Source organism: Mesocricetus auratus, unplaced genomic scaffold, assembly GCF_017639785.1.
Source record: "Mesocricetus auratus isolate SY011 unplaced genomic scaffold, BCM_Maur_2.0 Super-Scaffold_100042, whole genome shotgun sequence".
Lineage (NCBI taxonomy): Eukaryota > Metazoa > Chordata > Mammalia > Rodentia > Cricetidae > Mesocricetus > Mesocricetus auratus.
The window spans coordinates 5179052-5200728 of record NW_024429219.1 but is presented as its reverse complement, the minus strand read 5'-3'; the positions used below and the strand labels follow the sequence as shown (position 1 = coordinate 5200728).

Below are 21677 nucleotides of genomic sequence, written 5' to 3'. Positions count from 1 at the left end.
CCCTGAGGTGAAGTCATCGGGCTTATCCAGGTGACCAGCCCTGGAGAGCTGTCTCCATGTCTCATTCCAGCCCTCCTAGCTGTCAGAGAAGTGTGTGCAGCAACCTAAGCGGCTTAGGGAGGTTCAAGGAGACAGCAGGGTTAGGAGTGGGGGCAGGGAGCCCATGAGTCTTCCTGGCCCACTCTTTGGGAGAATCAGATGGCTACTAGAAAAAAAAAAAAGACAAGACACTCACAGGTTCTACTCACTGTCCCTTCCAGGGACACAGGTCACCTAGAGGTACCCCAATGTCTGTGGTCAGATGAGCGTCTGCCTACTGTGTCCTCAGCTCCAGGGTTGGAGTGGTGAGTAGCCTGGGCATATTCTCTCGTGAACACAAATACAGACGAGATAGCCTTAGATCTTCGCAGAGCCCTGGCAGGCAGAGGAGACGCTTCCCAGAAGCCCTACCCAGTCCATCTCCTGAGAAACAAACCTCTGTGCCTTGTCCCCCTCCAGCCTGGAGCAGTGAATGCCCTCTTGCAGGCCCTATTGTTCTGACCATCTTGGGGTCCTGGGGTGCAAATAACCTGGGGCACTTGTTCTGGATCTGGACCTCGGGTGGAAATGGCGAAAGTGGCAGTACTCAGAGTCTGGGCAAAGATGGAGGCTTTCCTCGGCTCTGATCTCTCCTGCTGGGATACACCTTCCATCCCTCTTAGCCTGGCTGATGCCTGCCCGCTCAGGCTTCAAGCGGCGTTTCTTCCACTAAGGAAATCGCTCGGTAGACAGGGCCTTATTCCGAGCGCCCAGTGGGGGAACTGATCTGAAGAAACCCCCTAGGTCTCGAGAGGGCGTGGCAGCCAGGAAGGTTCCAGGCTGAGGTATCTGCGCTTCCCCCTTCTGTAAGCCCCTTCCCTCCCGCCTGCTGGTCTTGTTTTAGCGGAGGTTTGGGGACATAAGGTATCTGCGCCACCAGACCCCACTTAGATGGAAATCGCTTTCTGCTGGGCGGGGCTGCGGACACAAAAGCTGCGTAGCAGACAAAGACGAAGCTTTGGGGACGAAGACTGCGGCGGAGACAAAGATCGCCAGGAGGACAAAGGCGGAGCCGCAGCTGCTGCGTGCACGCGCATCGCTCCCTGGCGCTAGTGCTCTGCGCTGAGGGACCAGGCGCCCCCACCTGGCCTTGAATCTGGTAAACAAGCCCATTGTTTAAAATCCGTAAAGGCCGAACTTCTTGTCCCCAAACAGTCCTCGGCTCAGAGGCAGGGGAGGGGCAAAGAACGCTCCCCGGAGTCGGAGGAGGGCGATGCCTGGTAGGGGCAGCAAGGCTACCAGCCCCGCAATCCCGGCGATTTTGCGCATCCCGGTCCCTTTTCCCAGCTAGGAAGGACTTCGCAGTCTTCCTATGAACAACACCCGCCGTTCTGCGGCAGCCGGCGCGCACTGGAACCCCACGGGACCAGCGTCACCAGTCGCCGCGCGAAAAGACCCCGCATTGCGGCTGCGCGCTCGCGCGCTTGAAGGAGAGCGAGTGTGTGCACGGAGCGCGCTTTCCGCCCGCCCGCGTTGCCCCAAATCTCTGGGTGCTGCAGTCTCCTGGCCCCACCCCCGCCTTTGCACACATGTCACCCCCCCACCCCACCCCCCCGCGCTGTCTAGTGAGCTGTGGTGGAGAAGGTGCCCAGTGACCGTGGCGAGGCAGGGACTGAGCTGCCCAGACACGAGAGAGGGAGGGAAGGGAGAAAAGCTTACCACCGCCCGGCGGCTGCAGCATCTGCCTCCACACAAAGCTCACTGCCAAGCCAACCGGTTGGCAGGAGGCCAGGAGACCCCCGCCCTCCTACTGGCTGCCTCAGCTGTCTCCAGCCCTGGGGCAGATTATGTCCAAGGCAGTCTCGGCGCTGCTCCCCTCCCCCGCGAGAAACGTGGGCAAACCATGCACATTCGTTTAGGAGCTCTAGAAGCACCGGGGATGCTCCCGGATTCCCAGCCGGGTGGGGTCTCACAGTCCAGCCGACCCCCATCTCTTCTCCCCTCCCATTACTTGAAAGAACAAAGGGAAAGGAAAGCTACCAGGTCCCTCTGAGGTGCTCTGGGTCTTAGTGGACAGCAGGCTGGCCTTCCCCCACCAGGTAGGACCAGAGTCTCTCAGGGCAGCTCCCATATGTGTGGGGCTAGGGTTCCAACTGGGTCCTGAATGGCAACAAAGCCAGTGTTGCTCAGATGCCCAGGCCATGATGCTCTCCCTCCTGTCATGTGCCAAGGGGTTGAGGGTATTTCAGCTTGCAGGCCTATAGAAGAGAGCACTCAGTCTTGGAGCAGGAGGCTGCTGGGAGGCTGGTGCCCAGCTCGCAGCAGGTCCACTCCCAAAGGCTTGATGTGGCCTAGGACCCAGGGGTGTGTTGTTATGAGGCGGTCGGGCTGCTCTCACAGTATCCTCCCTGCCTTCCTTTAGTTATAAGAACCAATAGGCACACCTGGCTTTCTGGGCTTCCAGGGACTAGCAGATGTTTTGTGTGCTTGAAGGCATTGCTTAGCCTGAGACCCTGCTTGCAAGACAGGGCTCCACTGTCCCGGAAGACTGGTCCCAGCATCCTTGGGTTCTACTCTAGCAAGGCTGACTGGGTCACTCCAGGAGAGCCAGGGCCCCACTGTCCCGGAAGACTGGTCCCAGCATCCTTGGGTTCTACCCTAGCAAGGCTGACTGGGTCACTCCAGGAGAGCCAGGGCTCTCCGAGAAGCTGCCTGCTCCATTCCCCATTTGTTCTGCAAAACTGAAACCGGATTTCCTGAAGAGGAGCCCCTGGTCACCCTACCCTTCTCTGTTACATACTGCAGGTCATCAGCTCAAACTGGCTCCAGCCTCAGCCTCGGACGCTGCCAAGACCAGCACGGTGCTCCCAGGCAGTGCTGCCAGGGTGCGGATGCCTGCTGACCCCAAACCACCTCTGGGAGTAGCTCTGGAGAGTTCATGGGCCAGGGCAGCCGCCAGGTATCCTGTGGCCTGGGGAGGGGGTGGGGGCAGGGACAGGGATAAGTTTGGGCTGAACACACTGAATTCTAGAAAGACCTGTATATATAGGGCAGCCAATGGGAGGAAGGCTGAAGTCAGAAGGCCATATGGTTACTGCGTGGGAGTGGTACTTAGTCCTTTGACACCCAGGCATGGCTGCAGCTTCCAACAAAGGTACCCCATGTCCTCTATGACCTCCCCGGATACTTAGGCCTAGGTCTTGGATTTGTACCCAGGGCTTGCGTTGTGCCTAGGTAGGGAAGGCAGGCAGCCTCTAACCCTGCAGTCCCTTAGCCTGTCTTTGTGATATTTTTTCTTTCCTGCAGAGACTCTGTCGCACCCTGGGTGAAAGAAACTTATCCATCAACTCAAGGCCACAGCCATGGACTCTGGAAGCCTCTGCCCCTCCATGGCCAGAAACTCCTACCACCTCCTTTGCAGTATAATCTCAGCCACAATCAAGAGCTGGGGCCTGTCTTAGAAGCTACACAGGGCAGAGACTTGAATAAAAGCAGCCAAGATGCTGGGGCGATGGGAGTGGTGAGCTTCCGGGAGGAGGCATGGCTAGTTATCTCACTTACACAGTCTGGCGACCCAAGCCTCTGAATCCCAGTAAAGCCTGGGCCTGAGGTACTCCCACAACACCCACACTGCTATCCTGTCCAGGAGGTGTGGGGCTGGGCCGTGCCTCCAGGACCTTCTTCCTGTAGGAAATACAGAAGCATTGAAGGGGCATAGCAGCTGTTTGGACTTGCTGCTGGGGCCCTCACAGTTCCTGGAAGCTTGTTTTACTACACAGACACCTTGACAGGAGTGACAGCCGTGAGCCAGCCTCACAAACCTCATCTGTCCCCAAGAGGGGCTGAGTTAAGATGGGGCGAGCCTGTGACTAGACCCAGGCTGACCGATGGCATCTACACAGTGCGATGGGAGGACTCAGAAGGTCCTCCCTTGGCTGACCCGCGATACCCTTCTTTCTTCACGCCTATACATCAACTCTTCTTCTCCCTCTGTACCCAACAAGGTAACCAGAACGCCGCCACCATCCTTACCGTCCAATGACAGCCAGTCGTGCTGGGAGGAAGGGAGTGTGGGCAGAGCCCGAGCTTTGTACTCAAACACCACCGAGTTGGAGATGATCTGATTGTTGAAGGCAACTTGTAGGGTCACAAGACCCGTGTCATGGGCTGAAAGTCAGAAAGAGAGAGGTCAGGTTGAGCGCCCCTCCTCATCAACCCTCTTTCAGTTAACAACCAATTTCAGGGTTAATAACCGGTTATTATGCCTGCCTATCCCATAAGGCCCAAGGTTGACATTTGGGAAAACCCTTGGCTCCAGATTCAGCCAGTGTCTGGCTAGGATCCCCAGAGGAACTTCTGCTTGTCTGTTTGTTTGTTTTGCTTTGTTTTTGACACAAGTTCTCACTGTATGGTCCTAGTTTGCCTGGAATTATGTAGATCATGCTGGTCTCAAATTCCCAGAGACCTGCTTGCCTCAACCCCCGAGTCCCGGGATTAAAGGTATGTGCCACCACACCCGGGGAGCCTCTGGTTTTTCTGTGCTCCCTGAGATGGAAAGGGACCTGAGCTCAGCACAGGTGACTTGCCCCGTCCATCCTTCCCAGGGTTGGATATCTGATGATTTGTATTTATTTTGCCTCTTCCTGCAGCGGTGTCCTGACTCACTTCGTACAGCATCACCAATGCTTTGGGGGCTCCTCGGCATCTGTGGTCCTTACTGTGGCCCCTGTCGGCCAGAGATGCTGTGGGCCAGGTAGCTACTGAGTCGGGGATGCTAGCACAAATCATTGTGCTGCCTTCTGATGACTGGGAAAGCAAGGGCTTGTAATCTAGCGCAAACTCGGGGCTCGGCCACTCCTGAATGAGCTGGGTAAGGGAAGGAAATATTCTCATTAGCAGGAGAAAGGCCAGTCGGAGGCAGAGACCTACTTCTGCTGGGGTGGAGGCTGCTGTCCTGTGGTCTCCGTTGATATCTTGGGGGCTGTACTGTGGTCCCCAAAGATGTCCATAGGCAGTGGTGGCTATGCTAGGGCTACTTCCCCTAATAGGGGTCAGGTTATGTGTTCTGGGCACTGCTCTTCTGGAGCTGGGACACCAATACTCAGGGCCACCCCAGGCTGGCCGGCCGGATTTCCAGGGAGGACGCGGGGATCGTGTTACTGTTTGGGCTCTTGGCTTTCAGAAGCCTACAGGGATGAGGAAGCTGTCCAAGTCAGCTGCTCCTAGGACAGGGTAAAGCTCTGGCTTCCCCCAGAGGACATTTGTAGATCCCACTTCCGATGGGAAATCCAACTCATCGGCCGTGGCCTCTCTCCAGCTGAGGTGTGTGGGAAGCAGATCTTGGGGACATCACTCTCCAAGTGTGACCAGTAGGTTTTCCTGCTCTGATGCAGGACACAATCTGGAAGGGCGGGCTCCATGGTAGTGAGGGCCATGTAGGACCTCCCGTGATGTTTCTCTGGACAGGGATCCCCAACAGTGCCCAGAGTCTAATGTCATCTAACTGCATCGCTGGGCAAAACTCCAAGATGGCAGACATGCCTGGTTTGCCAGCAGGAAGGCAGGGCTACGATCCCACGCAGCAGCTCTACTCTCAAGGTGGGGAGGCTGCAGTCTCTGGTGTCCGGTGTCCCAGCGGAAGACCCCCCCCCCACCATGGTTCCTTGTCACTCTGTCCTGTCATCTATACAACTCTCAGCACTGATGAATGTGGCAGACTCTAGGGCATCCCCTCCATCCTCAGATATGCAGTACAGGGGGCCCTGCTGCCGTGTGGAAGGTGTCAGGCCCAGCTCCCTTGACTTCCTGTCTCCCTCAGATAGCCAATCAGCAGCTCCTGGGCCCATTCATTCCTCTGTCTCCACGGCTTCCACTTCTGCCCTTGTCAATGACCACACCTTGCCTGTGCTGACACTAGGGCCTCCTGCTGAAGGCATCAATGTTTCTGCTGCAAAGGCTCTCGGGGCATCCGGGTGGGGAGGCTGTCCTGTGGGAGGCTGTCTTGCAGCACCCTTAGAGGAGGTTAGTTGCCAGGGGAGTCTTCTTCCCTAAAGATCACCCTTAGCCTTGCCCCCCTGGCCTTTCCATTTAGGTTATTGCTCTTCTTAACCCATTCTCCCAGAATAATCTTTTTTTTTAAAGTCGGCGTCTCACTATATAGCCTTGGCCAACCTGGAACTCACTATGTTGATCGGGTTGGCCTTAAACTAAGAGATCTACCTGCCTCCGCCCGCCTCCCCCATCCCAGTGTTGGGATTAAAGGTAGGTGCTAGCACAGCCATCTTTTTTATTTATTTATTTTTTTGATTTTACGAGACAGGGTTTCTCTGTATTGTTTTGGAGGCTGTCGGTCCAGCTTGGCCTCGAACTCACAGAGATCCGCCTGCCTCTGCCTCCCGAGTGCTGGGATTAAAGGCGTGCGCCACCACCACCCGGCTGCACACCCATCTTTTAATATATCTTTTAAATCCGTAATTTAGAACAAATCACTCTGCCGCCTAAAACCATTGACTTCCCATGCAAGTACAATTAAATTAGACTTCCGTTTGCCGAACCCCTCCCTGCCTCCAGGCCTCTGTGCTCCCCTCATCATCTGCCTGCTGTCCCGTTATGACACTTTCTGCCACCCTTTCCAAGACTGGCGGGGTGCGGTCCCTCTGCCAGCCTTCGGGGGATGTGCCTCCTGTGCGGGAGGAGGAACTGCTACTGTGTAGGTCCTCTCCACTTGCCCTCATCGTGTGTCTTAGCTACTTTGTTACTTTCTGTCTCCCTGTAGCAGCGGCGCCAGCCCCCAGCAGCTGAGACTTCAGTCCAGTCCTTCATGTCCAAGGGTCCTGGTCAACGTCAAGATCCTGTTCTAGCCATCCACAACTCTAAGTGGGCTGTCTTAACACGGGCTCTGCTCACTTCAGGGTTTCACCTCCTGCCTTCTGATGACGTCCTAGGAGGCCAGGTGGGGCTGGCAAGCCCGCAGACATTTTGGTAGACCCCCCTCCCACCTTTTGCCCACAGAATGTTGCCAGGCCACCTTGGTGGAAGTTCCACTGCAGGCATCGCCCTTGCTCAGTGGCCTGACTTGACTGACTGCCCCTGGGCTCAGGACAGTCCCAGTCGAGTGCCTACTGTTGCAGCGTGAACTTGGAGGAGCTCTGTTCTCTGTCAGGTTTGGTTTTGCCCAGGCAGGCGCACCAGGCTGCCAGGCGGTTGGCATTTGGGTTCTCCGGACCTTCTCTCCCTTCCCAACCTCAGCCTCTGAGGTGGCCTGGCTCGTGTTCACCTGCCTTTGAGACCCTTTCCGTTGGCAAGGCCAGCTTGGTTCTAGTGTCTGGTGTTTCTCCTTTAAGACCAGCGTCAGTATCCTCTGGGAGACCCCAGGATGACATCCCTAGCAGCTGTATCACCTCCCTAGGGTGTAAATGGTTGACTTGACCCAGCCTCTTTGGACTAGAAGCTCTTTGAGTCAGGTACCCCCAGGGGCTTCAGTCTAGGCATCCACTCAATCCATGGCAAGCAGAAGACTCTTACGAATGATTCGGAAATGATGAAATAATGAATGAGCAAACCGACCAATCAATACACCCAACCTGTTTCAATGGGGATGTTAAAACTGATAACATCCTCATGGGACATGCTCTGTGAGGTTGGCTGCCAACAGGAGGTGCCCAGCAGTCAGACTGTGGCGCTCAGCCTCTAGTTTTGCAGTATCTGGTTGGAGGTAGGATATTTTAGAAGTGTCCCAGTGACTACGCAAAGTGGACTCTGTGTATTAGCACTGGGACCCAGAAGTGCAGTGAGGTCAGGAGAAATACCCAAAGAGACTGGAAGAGCCCTGGTCCCCTCCCCTCAGCGCCTTTGTGAGGGGAGCACTAGAGGCAAGAGCTTCAAGACCCTTCGTCATTTCGTGCTCCCAGCCACCTGGAAGGAAGTCTCTAAAGACCGAGGCTCAGAGACACCAGTCTCCAAGGTGAAGTTATTACACAGATGGCCTGTGACTGACCAGGACACACCTGGGTGGGATTGACTCTAGCTCCCAGAATCCTCTGGGTCCTGACCTGGGACACAGAGGTCATGCAAAGCCCAGTCCTTTGTCAGGAACCTGAGGCAAGGTCTAGGGATTTAGCCAGGTACAGGATGCTACATCTATTTATAGGCCAAGCAAGTCTCCTTCCACAGCAGGCGCACAGAGGACAGCTTAATAGCACGCCGCCCTCTCCTCTGTGCTGGGATGGGCTGTCTTGGCCCAGGGTGACCATCTGGATGGCTGCTGTCCAATTTCAGCAGGGTTGTTGGGAGGACCTGGGGCTGGGAAGGCCCTCTGGAGACAGCCATGGAGCTGGCGAGAGCTGGGTCAGTGGGGGGGTGGGGAGTGGAGGGGGTGGGGGGTGGGGGGTGGGGGCTGCTGTAGGCACCAGTCCTGGATGCCTGAGGCATGCAGGGTGAAGGAGGCATTAGGTTGAGCTGAGCTTTTGATGCCAACCCCCCTGAAGCAGGGCAGTTTGATCTGGCGGGTTGCGTAGGAAGGCAGACGGGGGCAGGGTGGTGGGGTGGGAAGAAGGGGCGAGGAGGAAGATGAGAAGCAGGGGTGGGGGGGAAGGGGGGAGGGAGAGGAGGCAGAGGTGGTGGAGGAGGAATGGTTGGTTTGGAAGCTCCAGAGTCGCACAGGGGATGGGGCAGAAAAACAGGCAGGCACTGAAGAGACCACAGGGGAGAGTTGGGGATCTCTGTGGGCCAGCACAGCCCCGGTCAGCCTGCGTCCGCCCAGGAGCACCTGGTTTCCGTCCCCATCTTGGCCCTCTGTAGAAGCACCCCCTTTCACAAGCTCCCTCAGACAACGTAGGCTGTTGTCCCTCTGCCTTCCCCAACTCCTCTCTGTTCTGCCTCTCCCGCTCCTTGCCCAGGCTAGGTGGACAAGCTGTCCGGGCAGCTAGTGACGTGGTGTCGAGAGACAAGGATTTCCCCAGACTCACCCAAGCAAACAGGAAGCTCGAGGTTTTGTTTGTTTGTTTTCCAAACTGCTTTCAAACTCTTGGAGACTCAGTTACTCCGTCACAGACCTCCAGTACCCCAAGGTGCTTTGCTATCCTTGGGGACACGACAGTGACTAAGAAAGACACACTCTTCTGCCTTTGTGGGGCCCACAGGCTAAAGGGGAAGTAGGTATGGCCAGAGGGTCAAGGACAGAGTTAGCCAGACAGAGATAGTAATCTAAGTAGATCACAGCTCCCTAAATCGTGGGCTATGATACCATGGGGCATTGCCAAATGGAATGACGCAGGGAGGAGTCTGGCAACAGTAAAATGTTTGTAAACCCTCAATAACCAAAATCCCAGCTAGGGGCTCCTAGCTGCCCCTGGCAGTCCCTGTCCATGTTGGATCGGTGACTTTACCGACACTCGGTTCTGAGTACATAACGTGTGGTCTGCTCTGGCACATGTCACCAGCGAACACTGCCTGGGACACCTCAGCGTTGGTCTGGGACTTGCCTGTAATGAACGGCAGAGTTTTTTTCCCTGTGCACACCAAGTTCTCTCTGCTCTGATGGAAACACGGCTTAATTACTTGAAATGGGAGACTAAATGTTTGCTGTCATTTCTCAGCACATAAGCATCAAATTAGTCCGTTTGGATGGTGCTGTACTAGAAGGCTTGCTTTTAGAGGCTGCTGATAAGTTTCGTTAAAAAAAATGTAAAATGAGTTTTGGTTGGGGATGAGGACAGAACTTCCAATAATTTCTAAAGTGGTCCTAAGCAAATGTCTACCAGTTTGTTCTACATGTTTATGTAAATTGGTGTTCTCAGTGCTGATGATTATAAAATCAAGATATTGATCAACTGGAATATACTGGAGATGTTCTATGCCCTTTGATATCAAATAGTCAAGATTTTTCTTTCCCCTCAGGACAAGGTTTCCCTATGTAGCCCTGGCTGTCCTGGAACTAGCTCTGTAGACTAGGCTGGCCCCAAACTTACAGAGATCTGCCTAAGTACTGGGATTAAAGGTGTGTGCCACCACTGCCTGGCCAAATGGCTAAGAATTTAATATTTTTGTGGAAAAATAGACAAATCTATCCATTTTGTTGCACACAAGTCAGATTTAATCTTTAGCAGGTGATAAAATCATATGATACTAATCAAGTGTCAGAAAAATAAATTTCTTTATGGTTTGTTATTAGTGTCTGACTTAATTTACCACGTTTACATGCCTGGGTGTCTGGGGTCCCTCAGAAACTTCTCTGGTAAACAGGGGCTCTAAAGACCTCATGAATTAAATGATGCTAAACCCTGGGGATGAGGGAGAGAGGGCAGAGCCACAGAGGGCGTAGGGCTCTGACTGGCTTCCCGTGAGTCTCAGAGGCCTTGAAACCAGAAACATATTTTGTGTGCTTGCCCTTTTCCCTGGGTGAATCTCCCAAAGGAGCTTCTGCTCTTTATTCTTAGTGTGCCCACAGTCCCCGACGCACCGAAGGCTTCTCTGAACTTCTCTGGCCTGCTCTGTGCCCCAGACGCACTAGTATTGTGGATGCACGGCCCAGAGCTCCCTTGCCCTAGCTTCAGGTTGGCCAGGGCTGAGGCAGAAGTGAGGTCAGTCCTGCAGTAGGCCAGATCCTGCCTGCGTCACTTTGGCTCTGCCCCAGCTGGGGCCATCTTGGCTACATCACCCGACTGATTGGGTCTTTAAATAGTCCCCTTGCTGTGTTTTCTTCACAATCCCCATTGAGCACGCCTGGGGTTCCCAGTTGACACAGGGTCCATGAGCCCCAACGGATGATGTAATAACCCTGTGGGCACCCTTCTTCACGGCTGAGGAAAGCAGGCTGATGACACGACTTGCTCAAGGTCATCCCAAGGCTGACTCAGAGTCTACTGTTCCCGTTCTGTCTGTCCCATGGCCCTCCCTCCCCCTCCCCCTCCCCCCGTCCCCCCCCGCCGGGCACAGACAGCCTCCTCACCTGGGCAGTAGCAACGCAGCACCCCAGGCTGAATCAGGGATGCGGGCACGGAGATCTGGTCAAACAGGCAACTGTAATTATTGCTGGCTTCTTGCCATGGGCCTGTGATGAGGACCTTCACTCCTCCCTGCAGAGAGAGAACGGAGATGGAGCAGTGCCACGGGGTGGGGGGGGATGCTGCAGGGCGGGGGAGGCCCCTGCAGCCGAGGCCGGGCGTAGTTGGAGAGGGAGGGGTGAGGACAGCAGGCTAAACATGCAGGTTCCCAGCCATACCCTGGCAGCTCTCTGAGTCTGACTTCTGAGAGATCCCTTCTAGAAGAAAGACCTGCAGCTGTCCTGACCCGCCAGAGGCCTTCCTCAGCGGGCACCCAGCACCCTGACACTGCCCTGTGCACCTCAGGGTTCCAGGGCATTAGTTGAAAGCCAGGCTTCCCAAGCCATTTTAGGCCACTGCTGCACCTGGAAGGAGACAGCAGGGTCCCCGGGAGGGAAGCAGGAAGCACACGGGAAACTTCCAGTCATGCATGTAGGGAGAGGTGGAGGGGACTCAGGTGTGGAAGCAGTGTGGTCATTCCCCACCCCACTAAGGGACAGATGTTCCTGCAGGAAACCGAAGGGAAGCTCAGGACCCCCAGGGTGTGGCTGGCAAGGGGAGCAGTTCAGGAGGTGGGTGGGGTTGAGAACTCGGGGAGAAAATGGAGTGAAGCATTCAGAATTCAGAGGCAGCCCTCAGAACTGAGACCCGGCATCCAGGCCCAGCTTCCAGTTCTGGGACTGCTGTGTCGTTCGGGGGTGCCTCGAGCTCTGTGGACACGAAGAACGGCCCCTCGCTGGCACTCCTGCACCACACATGCAGGCAGCAGCCTGGAAGCCTGGCCAGGGCCTCAGCTGACCTTCCTCAGCTCCAGGGGATGGAAAACTGTCTTCACAGACCCAAGGTGCCGGGCGTGAGACAGGATCAGAAAGGCTCGGCCCTCCCTAACCTGCTCTGGCCAGCAGGACAAGCAGCCTCATGTGGTTGCTCCCAGGAAAACCCTGTCAGGGCCATTGTTCCCGTTGTGATTAATGGCACCTCCTCTCTCTCTCTCTCTCTTTCTCCAGAGCCCCAGGTGGAGGAGGCTAGAGGTCCCCTACTTACGGCTTAGCCAAGAAGAGAGGCTGGTCATTCAGGGTGGAAGGATGCTCTGCCCCGGGGATGCAGAGGGCAGGGGCGCTGGCCTCTGGCTCTCCTGGCTAACCTTGGATAGACCCACCCTAGAGGCTCATCCACCCCACCCCCAAACAAGTAAACACCTTTCCCTGCAGGGGGGCGGAGAGCAGTGCTGGCCAGAGTGGAGAGCGCCACCTGGTGGCCTGGCTAGAGAAGGCTGAGGCGCTCCAGGAGCTGAAGCCGAGGCTGAAGCCAGGAGTTGCTGCAGTGAGCCCTGACTTCCCCATCGCTCCAAGTCAGGCCCTTGTCCTCCTTTGCTTTTAGACCCTGTCTCCTATTCATTCCCTCATCCTCGTCTGCTCCTCTTAACCCTTGCCTGTCCCTGCGTGGAGGGAGCTCCAAACTTGATACCCATCTTTGCTCTCAAGGCCGCCCCCTCCCACAATGTCCCTTGAAACCCAGACTTAGGCACGGCAGGAGTGGCCTCGGGCATAAGAAGCAACAGATGTTGTTTACCATGTTCTGGAGCTATGTGTGGCCCAGAGCCAGCAGAATTGCCCTTGGCAGGAGGGTACCCTCTTGTGCTGGCCAACAATCCTTCCTGTGGGTGGGGATGCCTAAGCTTACTGTGGTGCCACCAAAATCTGGAGACAGTGGAGAGAACTCAGGACAGAATTCCAAAACCACAGTGCCCCCCCCAGCTCCGACTGCTCAAGTGTGTATTTTTGCCTGCACGTGTGCATGCGTACCGTGTGTGTGCCCTCAGAGGTCAGAAGAGGGCGTTGGGTCCCCTGGAGCTGGAGTCACAGAGGGTTGTGAGCCACCGTGCGGGTCCTGAGAATTGAACCCAGGCCCCCTGCAAGAGGAGCTGGCCAGTGCCCTTAGCTGATTATCCTCAGCTCCCCGGTAACTGTGTGACCTCGGGCAAGCGGCCCGATCCCTCTGGTGGCTGTGGTTTCAGATGCCTCTCTTTTTCCCAATAGCTCCATACAATCGATTCAGGGCCTTGTCTTAGTGACAACATAGGAGCTGGAAGCGGCTGCCTGGGTGCGATGTCTTGCTCTGAGCCTGGTCCTCCATGGACCCCGGGAAACGGGAGGACACTGGCTTCAAAAGGTCATAGACAGTTACCATGTGGGCAAAGGGGGGGGGTATAATAACTGCAATCCTCGGCTGCGGCTGCTAGCATGATGCTGGGCTCCTCGGGGCGGGCGGGGCACGTGACAAAGAGCTGTGGAAGCGACTGGAGAACATCAAGACCTTCTCCATGGCAACTGCCGCAGGACGCCTCAGCATCCATCAGTTCCAGGGACGGTTCCCATGGCAACCGCTCGCCTGGCTGCACTGAATCATTTGTGATGTGTGCGCGTGCCTGACAGTTCTAACTGCAGCTCCTTCTGTCTGGAGCCGCAGGGGCTAGTGGCGAGAGATGATGCAGGGGGAGGGGCTGGGGAGGGGTGGTGGTGCTGTCTCTGAAATCCATGTCCTGTGAGTCCTGAGATGAAGGGCCTTGAGTTCCAATGAAGCCTGGGCGGACGCTGAGGCACAGAAAGCCTAGGTGGTGCGTGCGCACGCGCGCACACGCGCACACGTGTGTGTGTGTGTGTGTCTGTGTGTGTGTGTGCGTGTGTTGGGGACCGGATGAGAGGTGGCCAAGTGGGTAGAGCTGGAGACATGGGAGGAGAGGTAGGAGGGAAGCATGCTCAGAAAAGAGCCAGTAGGTCAGGCTAGGCACGACATGCCCGGGAACCATTGCAGTTTAGAGATGGTGGGGGTGGTATGTCACGTGACCACATAGTCGGGCCCCGTCTTTGTGGCATAAAGTGAGGTCCCAGCTAAAGGGCTTGCGAGAGAGCCCTCTCTGAGCTTGCCAGCACACACTTCAAATTGGGCTCCTGAAAAGTCAGTGCACACATATCCCCTTATCGTCTGGCAGGGGAAGAAGGCAAGACACCTGGAAATCATGCCCACAAGGGGTTTGTGACGGGGACAGTACCAGGAGGGGAGCTCTGCCTTCTTACAGAACTGGGTGACAGGGCTGTGTGCCTGGGGTCAGTGTCTTGGGTAGGAGAGCTTGGAAAAGAGGTAACCACCTTGTAGTCTTCACCATGAGGTCTTGTTAGGCACAAAAATGCTTTCTTTTTCTCTCTAATCAAATTGATTCTGCTTTGCTTCTATTCCAGGGTGCTGGGAATTATGAGGGTTTCTGGAAAATCAGGGTTGGACATCCCTGACTATGATTGCATTTGCCATCCTGGACTGCCCTCTGGTGGCGAGCTTCTGAACTGACGGTTTCCAGGATATTGTCGAAGGTTGCACAGAACGGAGGATGCCAGGCTTGCAGGGGACCTCATCTCAGCAGGGACTAGAGTGCTGGCCTGGGCGCACACTTGCAGGCCAGGGGACAAGGCTGTCCCGCCTGCTAGGTGATATACGTGGGCTGCAGCGTGCAGTGTGCCTATAGGCTTGTATGAGGGCTGCTCCTCCCAAGTCCTAAGATAAGGCAGTCTCCTGTCAACTCTCTCTCTTCTGCGTTGACAAGGGTCAGAAGGCAGATATGACCTTCCCAGAACACAGGACAGTCTCACATCTCCTTCCTGATCCCTTTAAACGGTTTCCCCAAGCTTCCTGGGTGAGAACAGCAGGAGGCATGCTCGGGAGAGCAGGGTGACAGGCGAGGTGTACCAAGAGGAAGCCCAGTAGGTTCCTTCCGGGTGCCTACCGAGGGACTGGGGTGTGGCAGAGTAGAGGCGGGTGGGGCTGGCTTTGCCTGGGCACCTGATGCCGTTAGTTTTCAGAGATTTCAGGGTCCCTTTGCTGCTTCACATTTTTAAATTTTGTTTATTTATTTATTTTTATGTGTATGGGCAGTTTGCCTGCATGGTGTTTTGTGTACCACATGTATGCCTGGTGCCAGAAGAAGGTGTTCAACTCTCATGGGACTAGAGTTACAGACAAGATGTCAGCTTCTGCATGGGTGCTGGGGATTGAACCTGGGGGCTCTGGAAGAGCCGCTGGTGATCTCTCTGGTCCCTCCATGGCTGCTACTTTAGAGACGGAGAAGGTGGCAGCTTCTCCAAGGTCACCTGAGTACAGGAGTAGAACCAAGCTTCATATTAGATCAGCCAGTTCCTGCCCCATGCTCCTGGCCATTCTACCTTCCATCATCATCCCATGGACACTCGAGAGACCGTTGGGCAACAGCTGCTCTGCCTAGATATGGACCAGCCTTCCAGGCTGCGGGTCCAGAGGCTGCAGCCTGGGCCACTCTGATGCCTTTCTGGCCTGGGGCATTAGGTTGACTTTACCGAGGGAGAGGACAGATGAACCTAGTCCCTGCCTGTCACCTAGAGGATGTGGCCAGGGGGCCAAGAGTTATGGGCAGCCACCCCTGGGATCCAACGTCTAATACAGAGGATGCCCCGGCCTGGCCAGGCAGGTCTTCGAGCTCTGCCCCCCGCAAGCAAGGTGTTTAGGGGGTCTAGAGCTACACTTCCCCCTTCCCAGCCCATTCTATTTTAGGGTATTCCTAAGTCCTGCTGGAGCAGTAGTCTCTAAGGTCAGCTCCAGGGAAACCAGCCCTTGGTGAGGGGAGCGCAGGCGGGATCCTGGGTCATATACCATGCTGATGACGGCGGCGGGGTGTTCCAAAGTTGCACCCTCCCTGTGACTTTTGGTGGGAAGTTCCCCATTTGCTTTAGTGAAGTCGCGCTTGAGCCACAGGGAGGGGTAGCCTCTCACGACTCAGATGTTGATTTCCGGGTGCTTCAAAAGCAGCACCAAGACGCCCTCCATCCCCAAAAGAAGGAAGGGTGGAGGGAAGGAGGGAGGGAGGGAGAGAGAGACAGACAGACAGACAGAGAGAGACAGAGACAGAGAGAGACAGAGACAGAGAGAGACAGAGAGAGACGGAGAGAGAGGAAAGAGAGAGACAGAGAGACAGACAGAGACACAGAGAGAGAGAGAGAAAGAGACAGAGGGAGACAGACAGAGAGACAGAGAGAGAGACAGAGAGAGACAGAGAGAGAGAGAGACAGAGATAGAGAGAGAGAGATAGAGAGAGACAGAGAGACAGAGATAGATAGAGAGAGAGAGAGAGAGAGAGAGAGAGAGAGAGAGAGAGAGAGAGAGAGAGAGAGAGAGAGAGAGCAGGGGACAAAATGAGAGGAAAGAAAAAGAAAGTCAAGAAAAGCCAAGGTTGTGGCCAGAACACAGCAGACTTCCCTGGCCAGAGCTGGGAAGCAACTTGCCTTCTGGGATAACCCTGACTGAGAAACTCCCTGCTACAGTCAAGTCTGAGAGCCACCACGGGAGGGAACAGCTTTGTGTCTCTGGTCACAGCTCCATCCAAACGGCCACATGCACGCAAGCTTCCCAGGCTGCCCCGTGGCACAGGTGAGGCCGGTGGCCGCACCTGAAGCTTACCTCTGGGTAAGACCACTCTGGGGAGTAGTCAGTCACCATGAACACCCGTCCGCTCTGCTGTAGCATACCCAGAGTGCCCTGGGCAGAGGCAGCCGAGACCACCTCGGCGACATGCATGTAGGCCATGGCGCCGGCCCCGCCCTCGGCGCTGCTCAGCTGCAGGCTGCCCTGTTGGGGGCTGCAGCAGGGGATACACATCTCCGCCTGGGTGAAGGGCACACGCGCCCCATCTTCCGACTGTGAGAGTGCAGCGCTGTCCCCCGACACCAGTTGGTGCCCGTAGATTGTACCACTGCCCCCCTCCACAGAGATGAAGTCATTGATCAGGTCTGAGAACTGATTGCTGAAGGAGATGTCAAAGTGGTCCAGGCTGAGCTCCATGTTAGAGGCGTTGCCCAGGCTGGGCTGGGCCACCGGGTAGAGTCCCTGCACCACATTGCTTGGGAGGATGGGGACCCCTGCACTGCGGATCACCCCGTTGGTCTCTGGTTGCAGGTAGTGCTCAGAGCCACAGGCCTGCAGCTCCCCAGACTTGAGGAGGACCTCACTCCCTTCAGCTGCCTGCGAGGTCTCCATGGTAACCTCCCCTTCTGCTGCCATGGCCTGGAAGTTGGCCTGGAATTGCATGAGGTGCAGGGAGGAAGTGGACTCTATCCGAGTCTCCACGTGGCCGCTGCAAGAGCTGGTTTGGGACGAGGCCTCCGTTTTCACCGTGGGCATCACAAAGGTGGCCCCAGAGTCGCTCAGGCTGCTGTGGGTGTTCTGCTCGAGGGGTAGGGGTTTGCTGGCATCCTGTAGGAAGAAGCTGGGGGAGGGGGTCTGGTGGATATGGGGGCTGTGGCCCGTCTGGCTGAAGCTGGACGCGTAGTCCTTGTTGGAGTCTATGGCACTGAAGTCCATCTGCTCAAGGGTAGTGCTGGGACTCAGGCCACCGCCCGACGGCAGGAGGCTGGACCCTGCGGTCAGGGTGAGGGAACTGGACGCCGCAGCTGCCGCTGAGGAGGAGTATGCCGCCTCTTTGGCCATCTGCTGCTCAAAGGAGGTGTCTTCGGTCTTGATCTCCTTGGTGAGGACGCTGGTGAAGCCAAAAACCCTCTCTGAAGGCGGCGAGTGCCGGATATTGGTGCTAACCATCTCAGTTTTTATGCCCCCACCCCCGTACGTCTGGCCCTGCTTTGGATTGTTGAGGAAACAGTCGGGGTCAAAGTTCATGGTGGTTTCTGAAATCTTCCGGCCACCATCAAGGGTGGTGGAGAGGACCAGCTCTTCGGACACATTGCCGGGCAGCATGGACAGGCTGTCTGAGCTGCCCGTGGTGGGGAAGGCAAACTTGTGGCCGTCAGAACTCACAGCCAGTACAAGGCCCTGAGAGGCATCAGGCGAGAGGAGGTGGTGGTTGGGGCCGGCGGTGGGGGACATGGTGTACACGGCCTCATTAGTGACCTCAGACATGAACACTGTGGCACTTTGGGACAGTCCCCCCATCACAGAGGCCACTGCCATGCTGGACACACCTGTGACAACTGGGCTGTCGACCATGTCTGGGTCGCTGTTGAGTCCGCTGCTGATGGACACCGGGGAGCTCTGGGTGGTGTCAGGGACCTCCACCTGGTTGGTGGAGGAAACCTCCGTGCTGTTCTGGTGCAGCAGCGCTGGCTTGGCCACCTTGCCATTCCTCTTTTCCCGGCTTGTGCCCCTGCCGTGGCTGGGCTCGTGCTTGCCCTCTGACACGTCGTTGTGTTGCACCTCCGAGTGGCCCCCGTAGCCCCCAGCCCGTGGCTCCACCTTCGGTGAGATGATTCTGTGTTTGGCACTGTTACACTTATGATGCACGCTGCTGCCCGCTCCTGTGGAGAAGGGAGTACAACACACACACATGCATACATATGCACACATGCACACACACATACACAGAGGCATACATATGCACACATGCACACACACAGAGGCATACATATGCACATATGCACACACACACAGGCATACATATGCACATATGTATACACACAGACATACATATGCGCACATGTACACACACAAGCATACATATGCACACATGTACACACACACAGCATACATATGCACACATGTACACACACAGCATACATATGCACACATACATACACACACAGGCATACATATGCACACATACACACACACAGAGGCATACATATGCGCACATGTACACACACAAGCATACATATGCACACATGTACACACACAGCATACATATGCACACATGTACACACACAAGCATACATATGCACACATGCACACATACATACACACACAGGCATACATATGCACACATACACACACACAAAGGCACACACACAGAGGCATACATATGCACACATACACACACACAAAGGCACACACACAGAGGCATACATATGCACACATGTATACAAACACATACACACACAGGCATACATATGCACACATGTACACACACACAAAGGCACACACACAGAGGCATACATATGCACACATATACACACACACAAAGGCACACACACAGAGGCATACATATGCACACATGTATACAAACACATACACACACAGGCATACATATGCACACATGTACACACACAAACGCACACACACAGGCATTACATATGCACACATATACACACACACAAAGGCACACACACAGACATACATATGCACACATGCACACACACATACACACACAGGCATACATATGCACACATGTACACACAAAGGCACACACACAGGCATACATATGCACACACACACATACACACACAGGCATACACATGTACACATATATACACAGGCATACATATGCACACATGTACACACACAGGCATACATATGCACACATATACACACAGGCATACATATACACACATGTATACACAAGAAACATACATATGTACACGAGTACACACACATACACACATACATACACACACACAGACACACACAGACATAAAGTCAGAGCTGGGACTTTGGCTAATTTCTTCCCCAAGAGCTAGAACCCTTTGCTAAGTCCCCATCCAGACCCCAGGCAGGACAGACCACAATCCTTAGACACTTGGCATCTACTCCTAGACCAGGAGCTCTGCCATGCCCTATGTGACCATCCTGCAATGGCCAAATGTCTTGATCCTGTTGCACTTTTTCAAGAGTGGCAGGATGTGGCTTGGTTGCAAAGCGCTGTCACCTCCTGAGCCTTCTGTCATCCCAACGTGAAGGTATTTGAGGTGACCCTCAGTTAAGCCAGGACCTGTCCTCAACTCTTTGGGTGTGGTGATCTTTTGCTTATGATCCAGCAAATAAAGCTTGCCTGAAGATCAGAGTGCAAAGCAGCCACACTAGAGAGTTCTCACCTTGTTCTCACCTTTACCCGTGCTCAAACCAAAGGGGAGACCCACTGAGCCTCACTCAGACTGCACTGCTCTCCACCAAACCTCAGACTCACTGAGCTCCTGTCTCCTGTGCTCAAACCAAGGGGAGTAGACCCACTGAGCCTCACTCAGACTGCACTGCTCTCCACCAAACCTCAGACTCACTGAGCTCCTGTCTCCCGTGCTCAAACCAAAGGGGAGACCCACTGAGCCTCACTCAGACTGCACTGCTCTCCACCAAACCTCAGACTCACTGAGCTCCTGTCTCCCGTGCTCAAACCAAAGGGGAGACCCACTGAGCCTCACTCAGACTGCACTGCTCTCCACCAAACCTCAGACTCACTGAGCTCCTGTCTCCCGTGCTCAAACCAAGGGGAGTAGACCCACTGAGCCTCACTCAGACTGCACTGCTCTCCACCAAACCTCAGACTCACTGAGCTCCTGTCTCCCGTGCTCAAACCAAAGGGGAGACCCACTGAGCCTCACTCAGACTGCACTGCTCTCAGACTCACTGAGCTCCTGTCTCCTCCCGCCTTATATTCCTCTCTAATGCTGGGATTAAAGGAGTGTGACTCCCAAGTACTGAGATCACCTTTGTGTGAGCTCTGTTTCTCTTTTAGACGGGATCAATTTTGTGTAGCCCAGGGTGGCCTTGAACTCTCAGAGATCTGTCTGCCTCTGGCTCCCAAGTGCTGGGATTAAAGGTGTGTGCCACTACTGCCTGGCCTCTGTGGCTGACTACTGTGGCTAGCAGGCCATGATTCCTGGGGGTGAGGGGCAGGACCAGGTTGAAGGCTCTACTGTGCCCCCCCTTAGCTGCTGTGATATCAACTGGTTCCTCATTTCTCCCCTTTCTGGATGGAATAGGAGGGACCCCTGTACCCCAGAGTACTACTTGTTCCTTAGGATCCCCAACTCAGGTCTCCATTCACAGAACAGGGTGTCCTCGTATTAAATGCCCCAGAGACCTCCACTTATCCTTCCCTCGCTGGATTGGACAGCAGTGCCCCTCCCCCCACCTCCCTCCAACTGTGCCCAGTGACCCCTGGCTTCTAGAAAGCCCTGCCCACCCCTTTCCTCACTGGACAGGACAGCAGAGCCCACCGCCTGGTACCCACCCAGAACCACATGCTCCCCAGGGGCCCCCCACTCACCCAGGCTGCCGGTGCAGAGGCAGTTGTGGGTCCGAGGCTGGGGCTTGGTCTGGTGGCTGTCGAGGATTTGCTGTACCAGCTGCTCCACTGAGAAGCCCGAGCTGCTGTTCCCATTGCTGCAGGTCCACTTGATCCCATGGACTAGAGAGAGAGAGAGAGAGAGAGAGAGAGAGAGAAGCAGAGGTGTGTCAGGAGCTGCTGCTGTTGGGGCTGGCTGTCCTGGGGGGGGTTGGTTCGAGGCTTTCTGAAAGCCCAGCATGCTGGGAGGCAGCCTCTAGGACCGATTTGGGAGACCAAGCTAGTAGTCACCAGAGTGTCTGCTCTTTTAGGAGCTCTGATCTCTTCCTTGCTTCCCTGACTTTGCTGAACGGAGGAGGGGGGTCTGGGGGAGTAGTTTTCACTTCTATTTCTCCCAAAGTCAAAGGCACTGAGACGGCTCTCTAGGTGGGGGGGGGCTCCCAAGAGAAGGTAAGAAACAAGGACGTGGAGACAGGAAGTTTGAACATGTCCGGAGACGGTTTAAGTCTTTGCGCAGACCCATAGGGCAGAAGCGGGAGGGTTCCGTGAGCAGGAGGGCTGGGGAGCATGAGTGGAGGGGGCTCTCCCCC

General features: G+C 55.4%; 1 protein-coding gene and 1 long non-coding RNA gene across 12 annotated transcripts in view; one reads left to right on the top strand and one right to left on the bottom strand.

Moving 5' to 3' along the window:
• Camta1 (calmodulin binding transcription activator 1) overlaps window positions 1–21677 on the bottom strand; it is an 814893-nt gene that overhangs the window by 68065 nt on the left and 725151 nt on the right. For 10 of the 11 annotated variants that reach the window (XM_040734951.1, XM_040734950.1, XM_040734953.1 and 7 more), the window contains exons 8-11: window positions 21070–21210; window positions 16542–18388; window positions 10967–11093; window positions 4051–4185 (exon numbers count right to left, since the gene is read on the bottom strand). In XM_040734951.1, the coding sequence (XP_040590885.1) occupies window positions 4051–4185; window positions 10967–11093; window positions 16542–18388; window positions 21070–21210 (2250 nt within the window). Of the gene's footprint in view, window positions 1–4050; window positions 4186–10966; window positions 11094–14999; window positions 15203–16541; window positions 18389–21069; window positions 21211–21677 lie in introns of those variants that run through there. The other variant, XM_040734958.1, reaches the window with a different exon arrangement.
• LOC121135776 lies at window positions 2011–4533 on the top strand. The gene is made up of 2 exons (XR_005872887.1): window positions 2011–2977; window positions 3325–4533. It is a non-coding gene; the product is annotated as an uncharacterized LOC121135776 (long non-coding RNA).